We start from the raw sequence: 25,219 nt of genomic DNA on the forward strand, positions 1-25,219 counted from the left end.
CAAATGCAAACACAGATAATTAATGCCTCATGGACCTAGGGGCAAAATGGAGACAGCTTTAAAATAATCAAATCAATAGAGTCCAGCTAAAATCCCTACTCTGAATGGGGAGGGACTACAGCCCTGGTGTCAATATATACCATAACCACAGGGGAGATTTAGAGCAGAGCACAGGACCCTCCCTCTGAAACAAGACAGCTCACTCACTCACACACACACACACACACACTTCAATTGAATTATTGATAGGCATAATCATGTTTCTCCTCTGCTCCATAGACATCGTGATAGACGAGGTGTTAGGTAATGAGATGCTGTTAAATTAAGAATACCACATTCTATGTCAGGAGACATTCTGCTCCCTTCTAGAATTTTCTCCTGATTCTGACAGTGAACATATTGTTTAGGTACTCTTTTAGCAACCAAAGCAGAGTCTGTCTGATCTTGAGGTTGACCCTGATAACTCTAAAACATTATAGCACACCAGGCATAGAGGTAACCCACTGAACGACTGTGTCCCTCAATACAGCCTCTGTTGTATAGCCTCTCTGTACCCTCGTCTTCTCACCAGCATAGCAGACGTGTGTCTGCGCTGACATCAGCCGCAGAATGCCTGTTGTAGTTTAAGCTGGGCCTCTCCTGGTTCTCACCTTGTGTGCAGGACATGTAGGTGTGACAACTGTACCTGGACAGACAGGTGCTCGGTATATCTTAGAAGAGAGGAAGTGTAATAGTCAGCTACAGATCTAGAGATTAGGACTTTCCCAACCAGACTGTTCTGTACAGCCCATTGTCAGCAGAGGGAGAGTTTAACCAAGGAGCTTACCCAGGACTGGATCAGACTGACCCAGTAACACAGTCCCATCCCATTTAGCTAGCCAAAACAAGCCAGCCAGGTACACTACCTCTGGCTGGAATATACAGAGAAAACACTACTGTTCACCTCTGGCAATGTGCAGGGTTGGAGTATTATACAGAGAATATTCTAGAATTCTCTTCAAATTATTGAATAACTATAAAAGTATATGAGAGTTGAATCAGTTTGATTACCGATAGGCTATTAAACTGTCATGTTGTCAGGGCCTTTGTCTTCCTGTGTTGACATACAGTACAGTAAATATGGCGTGCTAACTAGAGTGCTCTGTATGGCAAAGCTTTTAAGTGCTGCGTTAATCCGATTATCATAACCTGCATTGTACAGTGGATAGTTGACTAATCTTAATTGGATTTGCCATGGAAGGCCTGAGAATGCTCATCACTCCGTAATGATGGTTTAACCCAAAATCCAACCGGAAGCCAGACTGTCTGACATTTCTAAATGTGTGGAAATGCTTGGCTTTGCATAGTGCTACTGTTGTACTGTACAAGCTGCAGCAGGATGATTTAGCATTCTGATCTGCCTGTATACCCACACACAAACATATGCATCTCTTACCTATTGTTTATATGTACATGACTACTCATAGGAGTCAGGTAAATATAAACAACAGCGACTTACTGTGTTCAGGGGTTACACATATCAATTACAGAGTGTAAATTCTATTTTTTACTTGTAAAAATTATAACACAGTGTCAGGACTATAATCAAATGTACAACCTTTATGATTCTTTACCTACCCCAAAAGTGGTAATAAAATGGTAAAATTAGAATGAAAAGGGAGACTGAAACTGTAACTCCAAAGCTCCCCTGTTCTCCCTGTGGTGAGCTCTGTATTAGGTCATTCCCTCTACACCAGCCATGAAATGGCTGTATAATTGAGTTGTACATGGCTGAACCTGATCAGAGATGGTTCACTGGCTGACCCAGACTCCATGCACTAATACTCTATGCACCAATGGCACCCCAGGGCAGTCTAGCACAGCCACAGAGCACAGAGGACCATATTTCTCCCCCCATCCACGCTCTCTGTGAGGAAAAGAGAGGGAGAAAACTGCTGATTGCATTCTGATAGATTTTTTGGCCTTTGGCAATGGAATTAAAAAGATTAACAGTTCATTATGAAGTGGGCCACATTGATTAGGACATTGACAGATGGGCAATGACCAGATTCCAAAGGTAACAATTTATACGTCAAGAGAATTGGCACTTAAGTTCTCCCAATAGATTTTTCATTGCCCCTTTTCTTGGCTAACATTTGAAAAAGTGTTTTAAAAGTGCTGTAATTTGACATGGAGAAGATCTAACCGAGTCTAATTGGAGGATGATTAAGGAACAGCAAAGCAATACGATTAGCTTCTGTAAACGGTATCATTCTCTCACAAGATCCCATATCAATTTAGTGTGTTATCTCTCCTCTAATTTATGGGCTAGAAATACATTAAATTACCATACTACATTATAGTATAATTGTACAGTTATACTGTAGCTGAGGATCTCAACCACAGACGGCTGGTGGCACCGGAATTGGGGAGGACAGGCTCATAGTATTGGCTGAAATGGACGGAATTGTATCAGACACAAACACATGGTTGATACCTATCACGTTTCAGGTAAAACCCAGATGTAGACAGTGTCGAAGAAACAAAAGTTTATTTCTAAAACAGGGGCAGGCAAACGACAGGTCAAAGGCAGGCCAGGGTCAATAATCCAGAGTGGGTGCAAGAGGTCCAGAACGGCAGGCAGTCTCAGGGTCAGGGCAGGCAGGGGTCAATAATCCAGTAAGGTAGAGAACGACAGGCAGTCTCAGGGTCAGGGCAGGCAGGGGTCAATAATCCAGTAAGGTAGAGAACGGCAGGCAGTCTCAGGGTCAGGGCAGGCAGGGGTCAATAATCCAGTAAGGTAGAGAACGGCAGGCAGTCTCAGGGTCAGGGCAGGCAGGGGTCAATAATCCAGTAAGGTAGAGAACGGCAGGCGGTCTCAGGGTCAGGGCAGGCAGGGGTCAATAATCCAGTAAGGTAGAGAACGGCAGGCGGTCTCAGGGTCAGGGCAGGCAGGGGTCAATAATCCAGTAAGGTAGAGAACGGCAGGCGGTCTCAGGGTCAGGGCAGGCAGGGGTCAATAATCCAGTAAGGTAGAGAACGGCAGGCGGTCTCAGGGTCAGGGCAGGCAGTGGTCAATAATCCAGTAAGGTAGAGAACGGCAGGCAGTCTCAGGGTCAGGGCAGGCAGTGGTCAATAATCCAGTAAGGTAGAGAACGGCAGGCGGTCTCAGGGTCAGGGCAGGCAGGGGTCAATAATCCAGTAAGGTAGAGAACGGCAGGCAGGCTCAGGGTCAGGGCAGGCAGAGTGGTCAAAACCGGGAAGAAATCGAAAACAGGAGCAAGAAACAGGCAGGAGCAGGGGAACAAACGCTGGTAGGTTTCACGAACAAAACGAACTGGCAACAGACAAACAGAGAACACAGGTATAAATACACAGGGGATAATGGGGAATATGGGCGACACCTGAAGGGGGGTGGAGATAAGCACAAAGACAGGTGAAACAGATCAGGGTGTGACAATACCGTTCCATTCACTCCATTCCAGCCATTATTATGAGCCGTCCTCCTCTCACCAGCCTCCTGTGATCTCAGCCACAGGACTAACTAACACAATACCTAGATAGACATAATAATTGTTAGTCAATAGTCCACACACTGTAGTCAGACTGTACAGTCAGTACATTGAGTTTACGTATCAGGAAGTAAGTTGGTGTTGCTGTTCCCTGGCACAGTTTGCTTTTATCATTTCTGAGGATAAGGTTTTCTAATGACAGCCTTTACTTTTGATGAATTAGTAATCATTATGAAGCTTTGAATGCCAGCGTCTCTCTCTGCTCCAGATAGAGCCAGCAGCAGAGGGAGGAGACTAACATGGCCGTGGGCTAACTAGGACTGGGGCTGGGGCCCGGTCATTAAGGCCAGTGTTAGGGGGACGATGACAGATGGCTTGTTGCTCGTAAGGTGCTAACAACCTTTGACACACATAGCTGCCCACTGCCCCCCCACCCCACCCCACCCACCCCCTTCCCAGCTGCATTTCACTGTCCAGGCGTTTTAGGGGGAACTCAGTATACTGCCAGTCTCCACATGGCTATGACCTGTGTGTTCTCCTCCATTAGAGTGGTGATGGTCACAGAGGGCGAGTGCGCTGCTGAACCCCCAACCCCTCCAAAACAACCTCAGCACTTAACCCAGGCACAGTGTGAATGTCATGTGCCCCAATGTGGAATCTGCCATGCATGCCGCTTGTGTAAGAGGGCCTCATTGTTAGAGGAGGCAGACGTTTGTCACCTGCTGTCAGACCTCGCATTCTGCTTCCAGGGTCGGAATGTTTTCTGACGGGAATTCTGTGGCATGATTCTGTAGGTTCACTGAGTGCTGGATGTTCTCCTCCTGCTGTTTGTTTCTAGTCCACAGACCTAAACCTGCTCTGCTATGATTGATAGTGTATTTCAATAGGGGAAACACACTACATATCCTAGTATGTTTTGTAAGACATTTCATGGTATAATACATTTTTTTCTCCAAATTGGTAAAACACAGAATTTTTTTAAGTCTAGCATTGCAGTTCGACCCAAACAACCTAATGAATTGGCCTGGTTCTTGTTGTTATTTATTAGTGATCTACTTTATTTTATTCCAGCCTGTTAGCTCAGTATACAGACTACGTTGGTCATGAAGCTTTGTTTAGTTGTTAGCGGGGAACAAGGCGGTGATGTTTAGGAGAGATCACGCCTCTTGTATGTTGTCGTATCTGTGTCAGCTCCCTACACCCCCCTCCTTCCCACAGCCCCCTTCGGGTTCCTGTTTTCTTTTTGTCATTAAATTGTGAAATCTACTTACTGTGTTGTCGGGCTGATCCCACTCAAGCTGTGTAATATCCTTGTAATAGAGTGTGAATACTGCCGGGCAATACATCAGCACCTCATCAGTGTACTTTATTAAATATAGACACCAACAGACAGCTCTTAGTATATTCAATTTACCCTCTGACGTAGACTTCAACACACCAGATAAAGATAGATTGAGCAATCAGGTGGATGCTGAGGCCTGAACCCATGGAGGCAGACAGGCAGGCAGAGTGGGTGCTGGGAGATTGAGATGGGGGGAGTATCAGATGGCCAGGCAGGGATGGAGACCAGGAGGGAGACTGAGAGAGAGAGAGGCAGGCAGGGAGGGAGAGAGAGGCAGGGATAGCGAGACACAGGTAGGGAGAGAGGCACGCAGGCATGGAGGCAGGCAGGCAGGGAGGGAGAGAGAGGCAGGGAGAGAGAGAAAGGCAGGCAGGGAGAGAGAGAGGCAGGGAGAGAGAGAGAGAAAGGCAGGGAGGGAGAGAGAGAGTGGCAGGGAGGGAGAGAGAGGCAGGGATAGAGAGACACAGGTAGGGAGAGAGGCAGGCAGGGAGAGAGCGAGGCAGACAGGCAGGGAGGGAGAGAGAGAGAGAGAGAGAGGCAGGGAGGGAGAGAGAGAGGCAGGGATAGAGAGAGGCAGGTAGGGAGAGAGGCAGGCAGGGAGGCAGGCAGTGAGACTGGGACAGAGGCAGGGAGACTTGGAGAGAGGCAGGGAGGCAAGGAGGGAGAGAGACAGCGGGAGAGAAGCAGGGAGAGAGACAGGCAGGGAGGCAGGCAGTGAGACTGGGACAGAGGCAGGGAGACTTGGAGAGAGGCAGGGAGGCAAGCAGGGAGAGAGACAGCGGGAGAGAAGCAGGGAGAGAGACAGCGGGAGAGAAGCAGGGAGAGAGACAGGCAGGGAGGCAGGCAGTGAGACTGGGACAGAGGCAGAGAGACTTGGAGAGAGACAGCGGGAGAGAAGCAGGGAGAGAGACAGGCAGGGAGGCAGGCAGTGAGACTGGGACAGAGGCAGGGAGACTTGGAGAGAGACAGCGGGAGAGAAGCAGGGAGGGAGACAGCGGGTGAGAAGCAGGGAGAGAGAAAGCGGGAGAGAAGCAGGGAGGGAGATGGGTAGGAAAGGGGCATCTGCCAGGAACAGCGAAGGGGGAGTATTTGGTTTTGTTACAGTGCTACAAATTGTTACCATTTTAAATGAGCAGTTACCAGCAAGCCAAGCATCAAATCTGTCTGCATGCATTTTACATTTTGATGTAAGAGGACGTACAAAAGGCTCAACATCAGCAGAGTATAAATAGTATTACTAATTTGCAGTGAGGAAGTCCTTCAGAGAGCTGATGATGTGCCTTTAGACATTGTCAACTAGGCTCTAGCTGTCCCTCCCTCATTAAGGCGTGTTGCTGGTTGGCAGCAGAGATAAATGATGTGTAATTATGTGAATGATTAAAGTCAGAATCCTCCTGGTCTTTGGGCTAAACAGAGATATATAACACCAAACGAGTGCTGTGGGAATCTTGAGACGGTTAAATACTCCCGAGCCAGGGTCACGGGGTCAGGGGGTGCAGATTAAGACAAGGGGATTACTGTATTCAACGTTATACAATCTCATAACGTTCACAGGCCGCTGGTCAAATCACCCATTCCCAGCTACTTATAATTGGACAATGGTCTGGTTATCATTTTAAAAGTAGAGATAGCTGGCACTCCTGAAAAGTGGATTACTGAACCATTTAGTCACAAAACAGGATGAAATGTATTAATTATCTATCATCCAGCTATATGTGACTATCAAATCAAATCAAATTGTATTGGTCACATACACATATTTAGCAGATGTTATTGCGGGTGTAGCGAAATGCTTGTGTTCCTAGCTCCAACAGTGCAGTAGTATCTAACAATGCAGTAGTATCTAAAAATGATTCACAACATTACACACAAATCTAAAATAATAGATTTTCCACTGCTGAAATTCAAGATGTACTGAAATGGATATACCGCTGAAATTGGAGGTGTACTGAATTGTATTTGTAAAAGCGTATATGACAGGGTAGTTTGGGTAATGTGTTATGTAATATTTTACCAGTGAAGGCTTGTGGCGGCCTGACTTGAGCTGTGTGCTGTACGTGTGGCCGAGGTTCAGGTCAAATTATTTATGTCAAGCACAGCAATTTATTACCAAGAAGCTATTGATTGGGTCCTGACGCTTTCATGTAAATTCAGGAAGAATCATGGCCGGCAGCTGCAGCTTACGCACACACACACGCACAAACACGCACAAACACACATGGCCACGCACAAAACACACGGGCACACACACTGGCACACACACACACACACACACACAAGCTTGCACACGCACATTCCAACCAAAATGACCAGACAGCTTAGCATCTGCTCCAGTCTGTTTGTATCAAACAGATGTATTTAATCAACCTTACGACAGTACTGTATAACTGATCAGGAGCACATATCATAAACATTACATCTTCTTGCAATAAACTCTAAATGCATCTGTCTCTGAAATAAAAGTAGTAGATTTGGGGATGTTTTAAAAGAGAGTATTTTTGAAATAAAAGCTTTGATATACCTAGATGAGCAGCCAGTTTAGTACAGAGCTGAACAAGATGAGCTGAACCTCTGGGGCCCTTTTAAAGGCAGTATTGCTCAAACTAGATGGCGGGCACTTGACTGGCTGAGGTGAGAATGCCGTTGGGCAAAAGTCTTCAGGGCTCGCTTGTCCTTCTGATAGCCAGCCATGATATACTGTACACTACATGACCAAAAGTATATGGACACCTGCTTGTCGAGCATCTCATTCCAAAATCATGAGCATTAATGTGGAGTGGGTCCCCCTTTGCTGCTATAACAGCCTCCACTCTTCTGGGAAGGCTTTCCACTAGACGTCGGAACATTGCTGCGGGGACTTCCTTCCATTCAGCCACAAGCGCATTAGTGACGTCGGGCACTGATGTTGGGAGCGCCTGGCTTGCAGTCGGCGTTCCAATTCATCCCAAAGGTGTTCGATGGGGTTGAGGTCAGGGCTCTGTGCAGTCCAGTCAAGTTCTTCCACACCGATCTCGACAAACCATTTCTGTATGGACCTCGCTTTGTGCACGGGGATACAGGAAAGGACCTTCCCCAAACTGTTGCCACAAAGTTGGAAGCAAAGAATCGTCTAGAATGTCATTGTATGCTGTAGAGTTAAGATTTCCCTTCACTGGAACTAAGGGGCCTAGCCCAAACCATGAAAACAGCCCCAGACCATAATTCCTCCTCCACCAAACTTTACAGTTGGCACTATGCATTGGGGCAGGTAGCATTCTCCTGGCATCTGCCAAATCCAGATTAGTCTGTCGGACTGCCAGATGGTGAAGCGTGATTCATCACCGCAGAGAACGTGTTTACACGTCTCCAGAGACCATTGGTGGCGAGCTTTACACCACTCCAGCCGACTTTTGGCATAACGCATGGTGATCTTAGGCTTGTGTGTGGCTGCTTGGCCATGGAAACCCATTTCATGAAGCTCCCGACAAACAGTTATTGTGCTGACGTTGCTTCCAGAGGCAGTTTGGAAATCGGTAGGGAGTGGTGCAACTGAGGACAGACGTTTTTTACGGCCTAAGCGCTTCAGCACTCGCAGCTGAGCCATTGTTGTTCCTATGACGGTGCCATGTTGAAAGTCACTGAACTCTTCAGTAAGGCCATTCTACTACCAATGTTAATTTATGGATATTGCATGGCTGTGTGCTCGATTGTATACACCTGTCAGCAACGGGTGTGGCTGAAATAGCTGAATCCACTAATTTGAAGGGGTGTCCACATACTTTTATATACAGTTGAAGTCGGAAGTTTACATACACTTAGGTTGGAGTCATTAAAACTCACTTTTCAACCACTCCACAAATTTCTTGTTAACAAACTATAGTTTTAGCAAGTCAGTTAGGACATCTAAGTAATTTTTTCAACAATTGTTTACAGATAGATTATTTCACTTATAATTCACTGTGTCTCAATTCCAGTGGGTCAGAAGTTTACATACACTAAGTTGACTGTGCCTTTAAACAGCTTGGAAAATTCCAGAAAATGATGTCATGCTTTCGAAGCTTCTGTTTGGCTAACTGACATCATATGAGTCAATTGGAGGTGTACTTGTGGATGTATTTCAAGGCCTACCTTCAAACTAAGTGCCTCTTTGCTTGTCATCATGGTAAAATCAAAAGAAATCAGCAAAGATCTCAGAAAAACATTGTAGACCTCCACAAGTCTGGTTCATCCCTGGGAGCAATTTCCAAACACCTGAAGGTACCACGTTCATCTGTACAAACAATAGTATGCAAGTATAAACACCATGGGACCACGCGGCCGTCATACCATTCAGGAAGGAGACGCGTTCTGTCTCCTAGAGATGAACGTACTTTGGTGCGAAAAGTTTAAATGAATCCCAGAACAACAGCAAAGGACCTTGTGAAGATGCTGGAGGAAACAGGTAGAAAAGTATCTATATCCAGAGGAAAACGAGTCCTATATCGACATAACCTGAAAGGCCACTCAGCAAGGAAGAAGCCACTGCTCCAAAACCGCCATAAAAAGCCAGGCTACGGTTTGCAACTGCACATGGGGACAAAGATCATACTTTTTGGAGAAATGTCCTCTGGTCTGATTAAACAAAAATAGAACTGTTTGGCCATAATGATCGTTATGTTTGGAGGAAAAAGGGGGAGGCTTGCAAGCCGAAGAACACCATCCCAACCGTGAAGCACGGGGGTGGAAGCATCATGTTGTGGGGGTGCTTTGCTGCAGGAGGGACTGGTGCGCTTCACAAAATAGATGGCATCATGAGGATGGAAAATTATGTGGTTATATTGAAGCAACATTTCAAGACATCAGTCAGGACGTTAAAGCTTGGTCGCAAATGGGTCTTCCAAATGGACAGTGACCCCAAGCATACTTCCATGTTGTGGCAAAATGGCTTAAGGACAACAAAGTCAAGCTATTGGAGTGGCCATCATAAAGCCCTGACCTCAATCCCATAGAACATTTGTGGGCAGAACTGAAAAAGCGTGGAGGCAAGGAGGCCTACAAACCTGACTCAGTTACACCAGCTCTGTCAGGAGGAATGGCCCAAAATTCACCCAACTTATTGCGGAAGGTTGTGGAAGGCTATCCAAAATGTTTGACCCAAGTTAAACAATTTGAAGGCAATGCTACCAAATACTAGTTGAGTGTATGTAAACTTCTGACCCAATGGGAATGTGATGAAAGAAATTAAAGATTAAATAAATAATTCTCTCTACTATTATTCTGACATTTCACATTCTTAAAATAAAGTGGTGATCCACACTGACCTAAGACAGGGAATTTTTACTAGGGTTAAATGTCAGGAATTGTGAAAAACTGAGTTTAAATGTATTTGGCTAAGGTGTATGTAAACTTCTGACTTCAACTGTATATAGTGTAGCAGCCCCTGTCTAGCGAGAATGACTCTCTTTTCCCCCTATCGCTTTCTCTCTGTCTCTCTCTCTTTGTCTCTCTGTCTCTCTCTGTCTCTCTCTGTCTCTGTATATCTCTCTGTGAGTTTCTCTTCCTCTCTCTTCTCCTTATCTCTCACTTCCTCTTTATCTTCTCCCTATCTCTCTCTTTCTTTCCCTCCACCCCTTTCACTCTCTCTTTCCGTCTCCCTCCCTCGCTTCATCTCTCTCTCTCCATCCCTCTCTCTCGCTCTCTCTGTCTGTTCAGTAGTCTGATTGAGGATGAAATACGAGGGGGCTGCAGCTGGAGGGGGCCACCATGCCTCGTAATTACTTCTCTTTTTATGACCCGTGCTAATGGCCCTCGGGGAGAGGGAAACAATAATAAATTAATAGAATATGAACTCCCGCTCAACAGAAATCTCCAGCATTTCATTTTGGGCCGTCCTCTGCTCTGGCAGATGAAATGGCACCCTGATTAATCTGACGAGGGGTGGACCCAGAGGCAGCCGGCGCTGGTGTGGCCTGCCTGGTCTGCCACCATCTCACCCCCCTCCCTCGGTGAAGGGGTCTGTCGGAGATAAGGAGGATGGGGATTTTGCTCTCCCCAATTGGCTTTTTACAGTTGTATCCAGAATAACAAGCTAAGAATCCGAAGATGAACTTAAATATATTTCTACATGTGTACGTCTATAGGATTCTCACCTTAGAGGACAGAGGTAAGAGACTGTAACAGGGCTGTTTGGACAGGGATATTGTTGTATTTAAATCCAGTATAGATAAGTCAGGGACCAGAGCAGGAAAAGCTGAGGGAAATCATCTGTCAAAGAAAACATTTATTCCTGTGTTATAACTTTCAGATGTGATTTATACAAAATATTGCAGTGAAATCCTATTCAAGATTTGCCTTTATCAACCAGAGAGACCAGCCAAGCTTGTCAATGTTTTCGAACCCGTTTCAAGTGGCTATGTTTATTGTAAACACAAACAACAACTGGTGTGATTTTATACTGTGCCTAGCCAGGGACAGGGATCATTGTGAGAACCAGCTGAGGCATGAAGTGAATTAGTCTACTGTTGAACCCAGTCATGGTCTTCAGTGTCTGGTTAAGAGGCGAGGAAGAGAGCATGTTCCCTGTCCACAGCCACCACATGTCTGTCTGTCACCCTCTGAAATCGCAGGGACCGAGAGAGCTGTCCCCCCCCCCCCGCATGACTGTGATTGTGTGATATTATGGACAACAGTAGTATGCTATGTCAACATGACATTTCTCCTGAGGACTGCTTGTCCACATGTAATGAGGAGGTACATTGTGGTTTGAACTGTGATACAGTACAGATGATTCACTGTAACCTACTGTATGTTGAAGTTCCGTTGTTTACTGGATAAAATACATCTATTGTCATGTAATGTCATTTTTAAATTGATAATGTAGATGCCTTTAAAACACAATCCTCCCCTAACATCACAATTCCGTATATGAAAGCATGCTTATTCAAAATGAACAAAAGAGATTTCAGAAATGTTTTTATTGCCCTCTGCTTGTTTAGCCTACTTACCCAGTGTAGCCTTGTGGAAAAAGGCCTTCAACAGGTCTCTAAGTTTTGGTCAATATTGTGCCGTGTTTGCTCAAACCCCACCAAGGCAGTGGTGTGGAAATTAAGATGTAAATATTGATATTTCATTAGAGGAAATCACCCACTCCGACAGCACTTAACCGGGCTGCCTTCACAGCATGGCGGCCAGAGCGCTGTGTGACCTATGGAGTCTGGAAGTCACTTCATTACTCGATTAAATTGAGTGGAAAACGGCAAGTCAACGACACAAGATCCCATTTGGAGCCATAATTTAGGCCCTGAAGAGAGACAGAGCAGGGGAAAACACCACCTCTCCATCTCACAACACTGGATTCAATTCAAGGACTTTTAGCGTCAAACGTAATTGCAGGTTGCTGTGTTCAGTGTGTGCATATTGCTGAGAGGTGTCTGGTATAACAGAGGGATTTTGCATTCTCTTGTACAAATCTAGAACAAGTGCTTTCTATGTGCTGTCACATTGAGGGCAAGGTGTTCCGGTTGAGTACTCCTTGGCATTAAAAGGGTGCACAAAGCCTAGGCTGTGATTGCATGCCAACCTGACGCAGAAATCAGGCTGAACCTTGTCTACACTTGCATGACAATTTCCTTGTGGCTAGTCCAGATTATCTCGCTAATGGCAAGGTACGGCTTTTCCAGTGCTGACAGGGACATTTCACAGCAAAGGATTTAAAATTCAAAAGGCACTCTCTCTTTGTTGCAGGTGAATGGTAACAATTGAATAAGATGAGAAAAAATAAGAAACCGGCACACTACTCTTGCTAGTATCACTGCTCTTTATTAAGCTTTACGTATCGGCCTGAAGGCCTTCGTCAGAGCTTTAAAAAGGATTTAAAATGCATTTTTATGTGTAGTATCACAGGCATCTGCACTAAGGTACTCATGGCTTCCTCCTACAATTATATTAGTATGTGCTCCTAGCAGTTTTGGTTAGTGTCTGTATCGTGCTGTTCCTGTCTGTGGTTCACAGACCCCGTGGCCACCCGGGTGGGGTGTGCCTGCCGTGCCTGTCCTGGGCCCTGCACCTGTCTCTGTCTCTGTTTGATCAGACCCTCCATTCGACTGACTATTGATTCCCCTTCACATTGTGAAGGCCCTCACATTCCGATCGCAATCTGTTAATGAATGTATCCTCCAGCTCTTCCCTCCTGTGGTCATCACTACGATAAGGGAAATGAAACTCTCCACTACCCCCTTTTCTCTCTCTTTCCCTCTCTACCCTTTTCTTTCTGTTTCTACCCCCTTCAGTGTATCTCTCTCTCTATGTGTGTGTGTCAATACTGTAATCTATCGCCTCTTAATAACCTGGGAGCAGATAGTATTGCAACAGCAAACTTGTAAAAGCAATCGTTTTAATCAGGCGACGGGCTAATATGCTGTCAGAATGGGGGCGCCGTGGGAACGCTAGACCAGGACAGGAGGTAAGGAGAGGGATGCTCCAAGTAGTAGGGGGAAAGGGTAGTAGGGGGAAAGGGTAGTAGGGGGAAAGGGTAGTAGGGGGAAAGGGTAGTAGGGGGAAAGGGTAGTAGGGGGAAAGGGTAGTAGGGGGAAAGGGTAGTAGGGGGAAAGGGTAGTAGGGGGAAAGGGTAGTAGGGGGAAAGGGTAGTAGGGGGAAAGGGTAGTAGGGGGAAAGGGTAGTAGGGGGAAAGGGTAGTAGGGGGAAAGGGTAGTAGGGGAAGGGTAGTAGGGGGAAAGGGTAGTAGGGGGAAAGGGTAGTAGGGGGAAAGGGTAGTAGGGGGAAAGGGTAGTAGGGGGAAAGGGTAGTAGGGGGAAAGGGTAGTAGGGGAAAGGGTAGTAGGGGAAAGGGTAGTAGGGGGAAAGGGTAGTAGGGGGAAAGGGTAGTAGGGGAAAGGGTAGTAGGGGGAAAGGGTAGTAGGGGGAAAGGGTAGTAGGGGGAAAGGGTAGTAGGGGGAAAGGGTAGTAGGGGGAAAGGGTAGTAGGGGGAAAGGTAGTAGGGGGAAAGGTAGTAGGGGAAAGGGTAGTAGGGGGAAAGGGTAGTAGGGGGAAAGGGTAGTAGGGGAAAGGGTAGTAGGGGAAAGGGTAGTAGGGGGAAAGGGTAGTAGGGGGAAAGGGTAGTAGGGGGAAAGGGTAGTAGGGGGAAAGGGTAGTAGGGGGAAAGGGTAGTAGGGGGAAGGGTAGTAGGGGGAATGGGGTAGTAGGGGGAAAGGGTAGTAGGGGGAAAGGGTAGTAGGGGGAAAGGGTAGTAGGGGGAAAGGGTAGTAGGGGGAATGGGTAGTAGGGGGAAAGGGTAGTAGGGGGAAAGGGTAGTAGGGGGAAAGGGTAGTAGGGGGAAAGGGTAGTAGGGGGAATGGGTAGTAGGGGGAAAGGGTAGTAGGGGAAAAGGGTAGTAGGGGGAAATGGTAGTAGGGGGAAAGGGTAGTACGGGGAAAGGGTAGTAGGGGGAATGGGTAGTTGGGGAAAGGGTAGTAGGGGGAAAGGGTAGTAGGGGGAAAGGCTAGTAGGGGGAAAGGGTAGTAGGGGGAAAGGGTAGTAAGGGGAAAGGGTAGTAGGGGGAAAGGGTAGTACGGGGAAAGGGTAGTAGGGGGAATGGGTAGTTGGGGAAAGGGTAGTAGGGGGAAAGGGTAGTAGGGGGAAAGGGTAGTTGGGGAAAGGGTAGTAGGGGGAAAGGGTAGTAGGGGGAAAGGGTAGTAGGGGGAAAGGGTAGTAGGGGGAAAGGCTAGTAGGGGGAAAGGGTAGTTGGGGAAAGGGTAGTAGGGGGAAAGGGTAGTAGGGGGAAAGGGTAGTTGGGGAAAGGGTAGAAGGGGGAAAGGGTAGTAGAGGGAAAGGGTAGTTGGGGAAAGGGTAGAAGGGGGAAAGGGTAGTAGAGGGAAAGGGGGATGATATGGCTATCTGTTCCTTCTAACCAGATTCCCTTTTCTTCCTTTTCGTTTGTCTGAATTCTCTCACCTCATCTTCAGAGGATTTGTGGGGATGGTTGTTTTTAAAAAGGTTTAATTCTATCCATATGTGCAGGCAGCGGTAGCAGCCTGTGTGTTTGAAGGGGGAAATGACAATAGTTTTATATGACCCAGACAATTTCAGCTCATCCAGTTGCTGTTTGTCAGGAACGGGGACAGGATTTAAGCATGCCTTTAGGGCTGTGTTGACCCACGTGACCCCTCGCTGTGTGAGTGTGTGCGCACACTCGTGTGTGTCTGTTAGTGTGAGTGTGTATGCATGCATGAGTGTGTTGTGTGTGTGTTTTTATCAACTCACCCAGCGTGGTACTGAGTGTGTGTCACGTCCTCGACCCCTCCAATGAGGATCTGTCTCTGTGCTAATCCCACCAATAGCAGTGTGACAGGAAACAAGGGCTGACCAGACGGCTTTGTGTCTCAAAGACCTTTGCACCGATTTACTGTCTTCACTTACAGTAAAGCCCACTGGAGTGCTGTGACAACCGTTTCAGAGAGGACCTTCCAGAGTGCATTTAAAATTAAACACCTCTGCTGCTAACATACCGTGGCATGTACTCTAGTCAGTCGGGGTGAGACTTTGAACTCATGTTTGGGTTACTGATCAGATCTGTCCATGAGAAAGACCTTGAAGGTGGACAGTACATGTTTGGCTTCATAGTGTTTTCATTAAAACAATCAGGGTGCTAATGTTAATTTAATAGGTCACCCTTAACTAGTTCACCCCATTTAATAGTTTACCGATGATAATTGCATTGATCATCGACAAAGTGAGAATATAAAGAGCCTATTAGAGTATTTTCACTGTTTTCTATTTCATCTTGAGGGCAGAGCATGAGCTGGAAACACCCATACACACACAAACAAACAAATATATTTTAAGTGTCAGTGCATTGTAGTGCAGATAACTGCAGGTGAGAGATTCTCAGTGTTTTCCTCTGTCTCCCCAGGCTTCTCCACGCTGTCGCTGGGAGACCAGATGAGTCTACTGCAGAGTGCCTGGATGGAGATCCTGATCCTGAGCATTGTGTTCCGCTCGCTGCCCTACGAGGACGAGCTGGTGTATGCAGAGGACTACATCATGGACGAAGAACACTCGCGGCTCACGGGCCTGCTCGACCTCTACGTGTCCATCCTGCAGCTCGTACGCAAGTACAAGAAGTTGAAGGTGGAGAAGGAGGAGTTTGTCACCCTCAAGGCCATCGCTCTCGCCAACTCAGGTAGGACAATATACACCGACTCCATATATAGCAGAAATAAGACGACAGTCAGGGATAATAGGTGAATATTTGGATATTTTATTATTCACAAGGTTTTTTAATTTATGCAATATGATGAGATCAATCAATCTAAAAAACAATCAAATTTATTATTTAAGGTAATATTGTATTTTTGCTGAAAATGTATGTTTTGAAGATCAGAGTCTGATTTTTCAGTATTTTATGGACAATAAGATATTGTAAAATGGGCAATCACACGCAATATATCCATGTGGACAATAATAATACTTTTTGGAATTTGTAACTTTTTGTTGTAATTTTATGAATAAAGCTAGTATTTATACATTTAAGGACACATTTCATTAATCTCAAAAACTGTCATATACTGTATCAAATCTCGAGCCAGAGTTAATTTCAAATGAACAAACGATTAATATAGTGCCAGTGACACAAAAATGTTAAATTTGTTTGGAATATTTTTAAACACTCATTAATTTGCCACCACACCCCAAAATATTTTGGTGTTCCTTATTTTAAATATAAAACCAAAACATTTTCCATTTATATTGCGCAAATGCAGAAAACTGTTTCTAATTTTATATTGGAATATTATCTTATTATCTTATTCATAATAACAATTGTTCATAATTTATGTTGGTTAAGTCTCCATAACAGTAGCTGCAGGGCACGCCAACCATGGGAGATAAATTTAGCATTTCATTAGGAGCACAGGGCCTGTCAATACAATGTGTTAAGTCGAATGGAATGAGTATCAGGGAGTGATGGGGCTTGTTTGTTCCAATGCGAAGACGGTACACTCGTATCGACAGGCTGCTTTTGAGTAGGCAGGGCCTGTCCCTCTCTGATCAATGCCTGGCTGGACCACGGGCGCGCTTTCTCTTTTTTTGTCAGGCTGAAAAATGAAAACGCTGACGGTGGGCTTTGCTTTGCTTTCAGACAACAGAGCTTTGTTGGGGGGTGGGTGCGGGTGAGGGAGGGAGGGAGGCCGGGTGTCCGGGTAGGGAGGAGGCGTCCGGAACGTTTGAACAAGGTCTCTGTGAGATCACTCTCCCGGGAGCCCCTCTGTCTGACAGCTGTGAAAATTCATAGCGATTGATTTTGTAATTAGCAGTTTATCAATCGGATCGACTTGGGCTCTCTGATGGATTGCAAGGAAATTGTTTCTTCAAAGTAGTTTTTTTAAGCCTATCCCCTCCTCCATAGCCTACATGCTGCATGCTTTCCCTCTCCCTCGCTCTCGCTCTCCATATCTCCATCTCGCTCTCTCTCTGTATCTCCATCTCCCTCTCTCTGTCTCTCTCGCTCCATATCTCCCTCTCTCTGTCTCTCTCTCTCCATATCTCCATCTCCTTCTCCCTCTCTGTCTCTCTCTCCATATCTCCATCTCTCTCTGTCTATTGCTCTCTTTTCTTTCTCATCTGGTCTCTAGCTCTTTCTTTCATTCCTTCTTGCCTGCACTTCACCCTGAGACCTTTGTCCACTGTGCTCACTCATTCTTGGCATTAGATGAGTTTAATGGCAAAAATGTCACGCATGTGCTGAAGCACACATGCACACACACACATATACTCACTTATGTCTTTGATACATTTATTGGTTCTATGATTGACTAATCCTGTATGAAGCAAAGAGGAGATACAATATTGTCAGCTCTCTGACTTTCTGGTGAATTTCCCTTTTGTTCTTCTATTCTGCCCCCCCCCCCATCTGCTCATATCCCCCCACCCCCCCTGCTCAACTGCTCATTCACTTTCCAAAACGACCTACTTCATTTTACCGCTGTGGATTGGAAAGCGTCAGGGTGAGAAATGTCTCAAGGTCTTGGGAATATAGTTGTTCCAGTCAATGAATTTGGGACGAAGTCTGAAATCTGTTTTGCCTTTTATTGTCCCGCGTGGTGAAATATGCACCGCCAAGGTGATATGAGTCAAGCAATGACACACCGTCTCATAAGTGCCAGACACTGGTTAACCACTGAGAGAACCACAAGCCCAGTACATCCTTGAGAGAGAGAGAGAGAGAGAGAGAGAGAGAGAGAGAGAATATGAAAAGGGAGTGTTACAGCCTTCTGTACGTACCGTAAGAGTATCCGTGAACAATGCAATACACCACAGCACATCAGACAGGGAGAGACTGCAATGAGTCAGAGAGAACCCTCCTCTGACACTGAAAGGTAAGGGAGGATATGGGCTACAGAGTCAGTATGATACTGTACACATGGTTGTTGTTGATGTAGTTACACTGTTACAGTAGGCCTACAGTACATACATGTAGTTACACTATTACAGTAGGCCTACAGTACATACATGTAGTTACACTATTACAGTAGACCTACAGTACATGTAGTTACACTATTACAGTAGACCTACAGTACATGTAGTTACACTGTTACAGTATACCTACAGTACATGTAGTTACACTGTTACAGTAGGCCTACAGTACATGTAGTTACACTGTTACAGTAGGCCTACAGTACATGTAGTTACACTGTTACAGTAGGCCTACAGTACATACATGTAGTTACACTGTTACAGTAGGCCTACAGTACATACATGTAGTTACACTATTACAGTAGACCTACAGTACATACATGTAGTTACACTATTACAGTAGACCTACAGTACATGTAGTTACACTGTTACAGTAGGCCTACAGTACATACATGTAGTTACACTGTTACAGTAGACCTACAGTACATACATATAGTTACACTATTACAGTAGACCTACAGTACATACATGTAGTTACACTATTACAGTAGACCTACAGTACATACATGTAGTTACACTGTTACAGTAGACCTACAGTACATACATGTAGTTACACTATTACAGTAGACCTACAATACATGTAGTTACACTGTTACAGTAGACCTACAGTACATACATGTAGTTACACTATAACAGTACACCTACAGTACATACATGTAGTTACACTATTACAGTAGACCTACAGTACATACATATAGTTACACTATTACAGTAGACCTACAGTACATGTAGTTATACTGTTACAGTAGACCTACAGTACATACATGTAGTTACACTATTACAGTAGACCTACAGTACATGTAGTTATACTGTTACAGTAGACCTACAGTACATACATATAGTTACACTATTACAGTAGACCTACAGTACATGTAGTTACACTGTTACAGTAGACCTACAGTACATACATGTAGTTACACTATTACAGTAGACCTACAGTACATGTAGTTACACTGTTACAGTAGACCTACAGTACATGTAGTTACACTGTTACAGTAGACCTACAGTACATGTAGTTACACTATTACAGTAGACCTACAGTACATACATGTAGTTACACTATTACAGTACACCTACAGTACATGTAGTTACACTATTACAGTAGACCTACAGTACATACATGTAGTTACACTATTACAGTACACCTACAGTACATGTAGTTACACTATTACAGTAGACCTACAGTACATACATATAGTTACACTATTACAGTAGACCTACAGTACATACATGTAGTTACACTATTACAGTAGACCTACAGTACATACATGGAGTTACACTGTTACAGTAGACCTACAGTACATACATGTAGTTACACTGTTACAGTAGACCTACAGTACATACATGGAGTTACACTATTACAGTAGACCTACAGTACATGTAGTTACACTGTTACAGTAGACCTACAGTACATGTAGTTACACTATTACAGTAGACCTACAGTACATGTAGTTACACTATTACAGTAGACCTACAGGACATGTAGTTACACTATTACAGTAGACCTAGAGTACATACATGTAGTTACACTATTACAGTAGACCTACAGTACATGGAGTTCAACTGTTACAGTAGACCTACAGTACATACATGTAGTTACACTATTACAGTAGACCTACAGTACATACATGTAGTTACACTATTACAGTAGACCTACAGTACATGTAGTTACACTGTTACAGTAGACCTACAGTACATGTAGTTACAATATTACAGTAGACCTACAGTACATACATGTAGTTACACTATTAAAGTAGACCTACAGTACATACATGTAGTTACACTGTTACAGTAGACCTACAGTACATACATGTAGTTACACTGTTACAGTAGACCTACAGTACATACATGTAGTTACACTATTACAGTAGACCTACAGTACATGTAGTTACACTATTACAGTAGACCTACAGTACATACATGTAGTTACACTATTAAAGTAGACCTACAGCACATACATGTAGTTACACTGTTACAGTAGACCTACAGTACATACATGTAGTTACACTGTTACAGTAGACCTACAGTACATACATGTAGTTACACTATTACAGTAGACCTACAGTACATACATGGAGTTACACTATTACAGTAGACCTACAGTACATACATGTAGTTACACTGTTACAGTAGACCTACAGTACATACATGTAGTTACACTATTACAGTAGACCTACAGTACATACATGTAGTTACACTATTACAGTAGACCTACAGTACATACATGGAGTTACACTATTACAGTAGACCTACAGTACATACATGTAATTACACTGTTACAGTAGACCTACAGTACATACATGTAGTTACACTATTACAGTAGACCTACAGTACATGTAGTTACACTATTACAGTAGACCTACAGTACATGTAGTTACACTATTACAGTAGACCTACAGTACATACATGTAGTTACACTATTAAAGTAGACCTACAGTACATACATGTAGTTACACTGTTACAGTAGACCTACAGTACATACATGTAGTTACACTGTTACAGTAGACCTACAGTACATACATGTAGTTACACTATTACAGTAGACCTACAGTACATACATGGAGTTACACTATTACAGTAGACCTACAGTACATACATGTAGTTACACTGTTACAGTAGACCTACAGTACATACATGTAGTTACACTATTACAGTAGACCTACAGTACATACATGTAGTTACACTATTACAGTAGACCTACAGTACATACATGGAGTTACACTATTACAGTAGACCTACAGTACATACATGTAGTTACACTGTTACAGTAGACCTACAGTACATACATGTAGTTACACTATTACAGTAGACCTACAGTACATACATGTAGTTACACTGTTACAGTAGACCTACAGTACATGTAGTTACACTATTACAGTAGACCTACAGTACATACATGTAGTTACACTATTACAGTAGACCTACAGTACATACATGTAGTTACACTATTACAGTAGACCTACAGTACATACATGTAGTTACACTAGTTCAATTGGAGTTTATATCACATGTTTTGTTTGATCAATCATCATTTAAAATATGGTTTCCAGCAAGCTAAAGCATTAACATTCCAGTGATTATTTAATCAAATGTACAATAGTGTTTACTTTCATTCCACTCATTTGTTGTCCACGTGTCTGTGAGAGAAGAGGGAGGAAATGAATGAAAATGTGAAGGAAGTATTATTTCTTTATTGAAGCTAGTTTACACCGTCCAATTCCCTGATGGAGTGTTTATAAGAAAACAATCTATTCCGGAGCTGTCTTTTGGAACAGTGAGGTGTTTAATATGTATTCATTCACTGGGGGTTGGCTGCTGTTCATTCCATTGTGTGCTGCAGGAGACTGCTGCATTATATGGATTTTCAGTCTCATTGGTCAAAGGCCATACGAAAATCAAACCAAGGCCACCTGGCAAAAAAAAATACACAAAGTTTGTGTTTTTCTTTACGTTCTATTGTTTAACTTGTCGCAGTGTGAATTATGCTGATAACGTGTCTAATAGCTGACTACACTGTTAGATCACTAGTACACACCCAGCCATGTTTTACTTTAGCAAAAATACCTTTTTGGAATTCCTGCTGTGTTCATCAGCCTCGTTCAGCTCTCATTGCATTGGAAATGTGCACTTATTCTGCAAAGTTTTGATGTGTTACTATTTACAGAACTATTTTACATTTAATTAAATCAAGCACTGGTTTGTGTTGTCATTGTATCTCTGAAGGTGTTAAAATGACTCATGTTGAAGAGCCCCCTCTCACTGAGCGTTTCTTTCCCTCTCCTCTCCAGACTCCATGCATATAGAGGACGTGGAGGCAGTGCAGAAGCTCCAGGATGCGCTCCATGAGGCCCTGCAGGACTATGAGAGCAGCCAGCATCAGGAGGACCCCCGGCGGGCAGGCAAGCTGCTCATGACCCTGCCCCTGCTGCGTCAGACCGCCACCAAGGCCGTGCAGCACTTTTACAGCATCAAGGTGCAGGGCAAGGTGCCCATGCACAAACTCTTCCTGGAGATGCTGGAGGCCAAGGTCTGATGGAGGAGCAGGTGATGCAGACAGAAGGACATGGACAGAGGGGACTCAGGACAGGAGAGGAACACCCTGCTGACTGTGACAGGAGACAGACTGACCTCTCTTGCGCTCTCGCCCCCTCGAACCCAAGACATTTAAAAAAATAATTAAAATAAAGAAGAACAAATGCAAAACTTGGTTAAAAATATAAATATAAAATGATGCAGATTAATTTAAAATATATAAGAAATACTATGTACAGTAATAATTTTGTTTTGTTTATGGTCTGTGGTCATACTGTATGTGAAGGATCTCCCCCTCTCTATATATCTTTAATTGCAGGCTCTTAATTAACATGGTTTTATTTCTAGTCAGAATCTGCAGTTGAGGTCTCCATATGTGTTCTGATGACAACACACGTCAACCACTATGACTCACTTGTTAGACAGTTGTTTCACCTCCTGGACTTGACCAGGACATGTATATATTTATTAATAATGATTGACTGAGTGTACAGTTATGTCTGGTGAAGCCGACGGCCATTTTCTCTCTTTCTCCTTCTTTGGAAAAAAAATGAAAAGAAAGAAAGGACAGAAAGTGTTACCTAAATGTGAGCTCTACTGATCTAAATGTCCTTGAATATACCTCTTCAGAGCAGTGAGCTGTGTGATGTCGATTGGTCTCAGACAGGAAGAAGATAAACTGGTCACGTGACATGTTTAACCAAACTAGCGTAGCCAGGTAGTCAGTCGTCTTATTCTGTAGTAACTCAGCAATAAAGGGAGCCGTGCCGTGGACAAGTCATGTTAAACCTCCTATATCATCTGCTTCACTACGCTGCTGTTTCTGTCTGTCTGTCTGTCTGTCTGTCTGTCTGTCTGTCTGTCTGTCTGTCTGTCTGTCTGTCTGTCTGTGTCTGTCTGTCTGTCTGTCTGTCGCTAGAAGACCATGCCCTCCCATTTGTGTGTGAGTGTGTGTCCTGGCAATGGACGCACCACTCGCCTGTTGCACTGTAGTGTTTCTCCTCTGTAAACCCCACATTTGGTGATTGTTCAAGCCGATGGAAATTGCCTCTTGGCAACTGAGCGAATGACCCGATTTGGGCAGGGTGAAACATGATGAGTGGGATTGGGGCGGGGGTATCAAAGGATTTCTGCCGACTGGCAGAAGTCCAGAAGATTCCATGTTCAAACAATCAGAGGCCCATGTGTCAAATGCTCTATTTTGGGTCCTTTAAGACCGTGGCAGAGTCCTCCCACACACAGGGAGCAAAGTGTCCAGCATCTGCTAACAGCATTTTAAAAGCTGCCTGTCTTTTTATAGCTGGGACTGTCTTTATGGAGCTACAGCCAAACTGAGGTGAATGGCAGGTGCAGTGCAGTGATGTGTTGGTAGCTAGCGCTTCACGCTGACTGGGGGTATTTTTAACAAAGAAGGAGGTTATTGCCATAGCTGCCTGCCTGCTCTCTACTGTGCAGCTCTGCCTCCCTCCAGGAGTACAGTAGACACGTGGAACGCTGCTTGACCCCATGTTGACACAGTAGCTGTGGTGTAACACCTCTCAACAGACCAGGAGACAGACAGGCATCCTTAAAGACAGCAAATCACTCCCCAAGGTGCTCCTCTTGTGAGAAGCCATGCAGGCTACAAAGTGTCAGCATGTTTCAAAGGGTAGCACCAGTCCCATGGTGTGTCTGTACAAGGTGTGATCTCTGTGGGAAAGTGACGAAAGGGCCTCCATGCTCCCAGTGTGTAGGTAGGTCGACCTCCATGGTGCATGCTGGGACCTGTAGTTCAGTACTGTAGACTCATGCTGTTCTTGTTCTGCATGGGAGAGAATGTGATGGGAGGGGGATGATTATACTACTGACGTGATTAATGTGATGTGATACATGTTGGTGCTGTCACAATACGAAACTGTGATCAAAGGAATCCCTGACATTGGAAACGGGATGGTTGCTACTCTGCTTGTGATATCATTGACCAGTGTTAATCCTGCAGCACCCTATTTTACTGCAGCCTGATTGGTCACTTAATGGAGGATGACTACACACCCCAACACCTAATAATCCCAACTTGAACTAGCCGCTGTCTACTTAACAGGCTCCACTTTAGAGGGTGACCATGTAACTTGAACTATTTTACTGTTGTGCAATACAACGGGGACCAATTCTGACTGAAACCATGCTGTAAGCATGCTTTTACCAAGATTTTGGACAATTGGATTAATATTTCAATATTATTAAAAATTATTCTTATCAAAAATAAATATCAGAACTATATTTTCTTTGCTCTGCTGTAAAATACAAGTGTTTGTATGGACAAGTACAGATGAAACAGATCAGACAGTTTAGCAGAAAAACTTTACAACAAGCTTTTTGTAGTGATCCAAAATTCACACCGAACACGATGCAACGTAAACTCCAGGCACCTCCCTTCAATGCTTTCATTTGTATTTAGGCTCCTCTAGAAGTCTTACATTCAAACTGGGTCTATACAGTGTAATGTGTATATATATATATATATATATATATATATATATATATATATATACAGTATATCAATGCCAATGGTTACTGGACAGTATACAGTAGGTTGCCGAGTTACAGCAGTTCAAAATAAAGTACAGCATGCAGCGTCCTGCTGACTACTACCTCATCACTATTGTCGATACTTTCGATTTCAAGACGTATTCTTCATCAGTATCATCATCATCACCATCATGACTGTATTGAAATATACATGAGCCGTCCACGTTTCTATCAAAGATTTATTGTCTAGAAATGCCCCTGCCAAGATACTCTATATATACAAAAGTATGTGGACACCCCTTCAAATTAGTGGATTCTGTTTTTTCAGCCACACCCTTTGCTGACAGGTGTATAACATCGAGCACACAGCCATGCAATCTCAATAAACAAACATTAGCAGTAGAATGGCCCGTACTGAAAAG

At 44.2% G+C, this 25,219-nt stretch overlaps 1 protein-coding gene across 3 annotated transcripts in view; it reads left to right on the plus strand.

Annotated features, from left to right (window-relative positions):
• LOC115172617 (steroid hormone receptor ERR2) overlaps positions 1-24,924 on the plus strand; it is a 63,166-nt gene extending 38,242 nt beyond the window's left edge. For all 3 annotated transcript variants that reach the window (XM_029730238.1, XM_029730237.1, XM_029730236.1), the window contains exons 7-8: positions 15,697-15,966; positions 22,046-24,924. In XM_029730238.1, coding sequence (XP_029586098.1) covers positions 15,697-15,966; positions 22,046-22,290 — 515 coding nt within the window. In that variant the 3' untranslated portion in view covers positions 22,291-24,924. The remainder of the gene's footprint in view (positions 1-15,696; positions 15,967-22,045) is intronic.
• The last annotated feature ends 295 nt before the right edge of the window (positions 24,925-25,219 follow it).

Source organism: Salmo trutta, chromosome 33 (assembly GCF_901001165.1).
Source record: "Salmo trutta chromosome 33, fSalTru1.1, whole genome shotgun sequence".
Lineage (NCBI taxonomy): Eukaryota > Metazoa > Chordata > Actinopteri > Salmoniformes > Salmonidae > Salmo > Salmo trutta.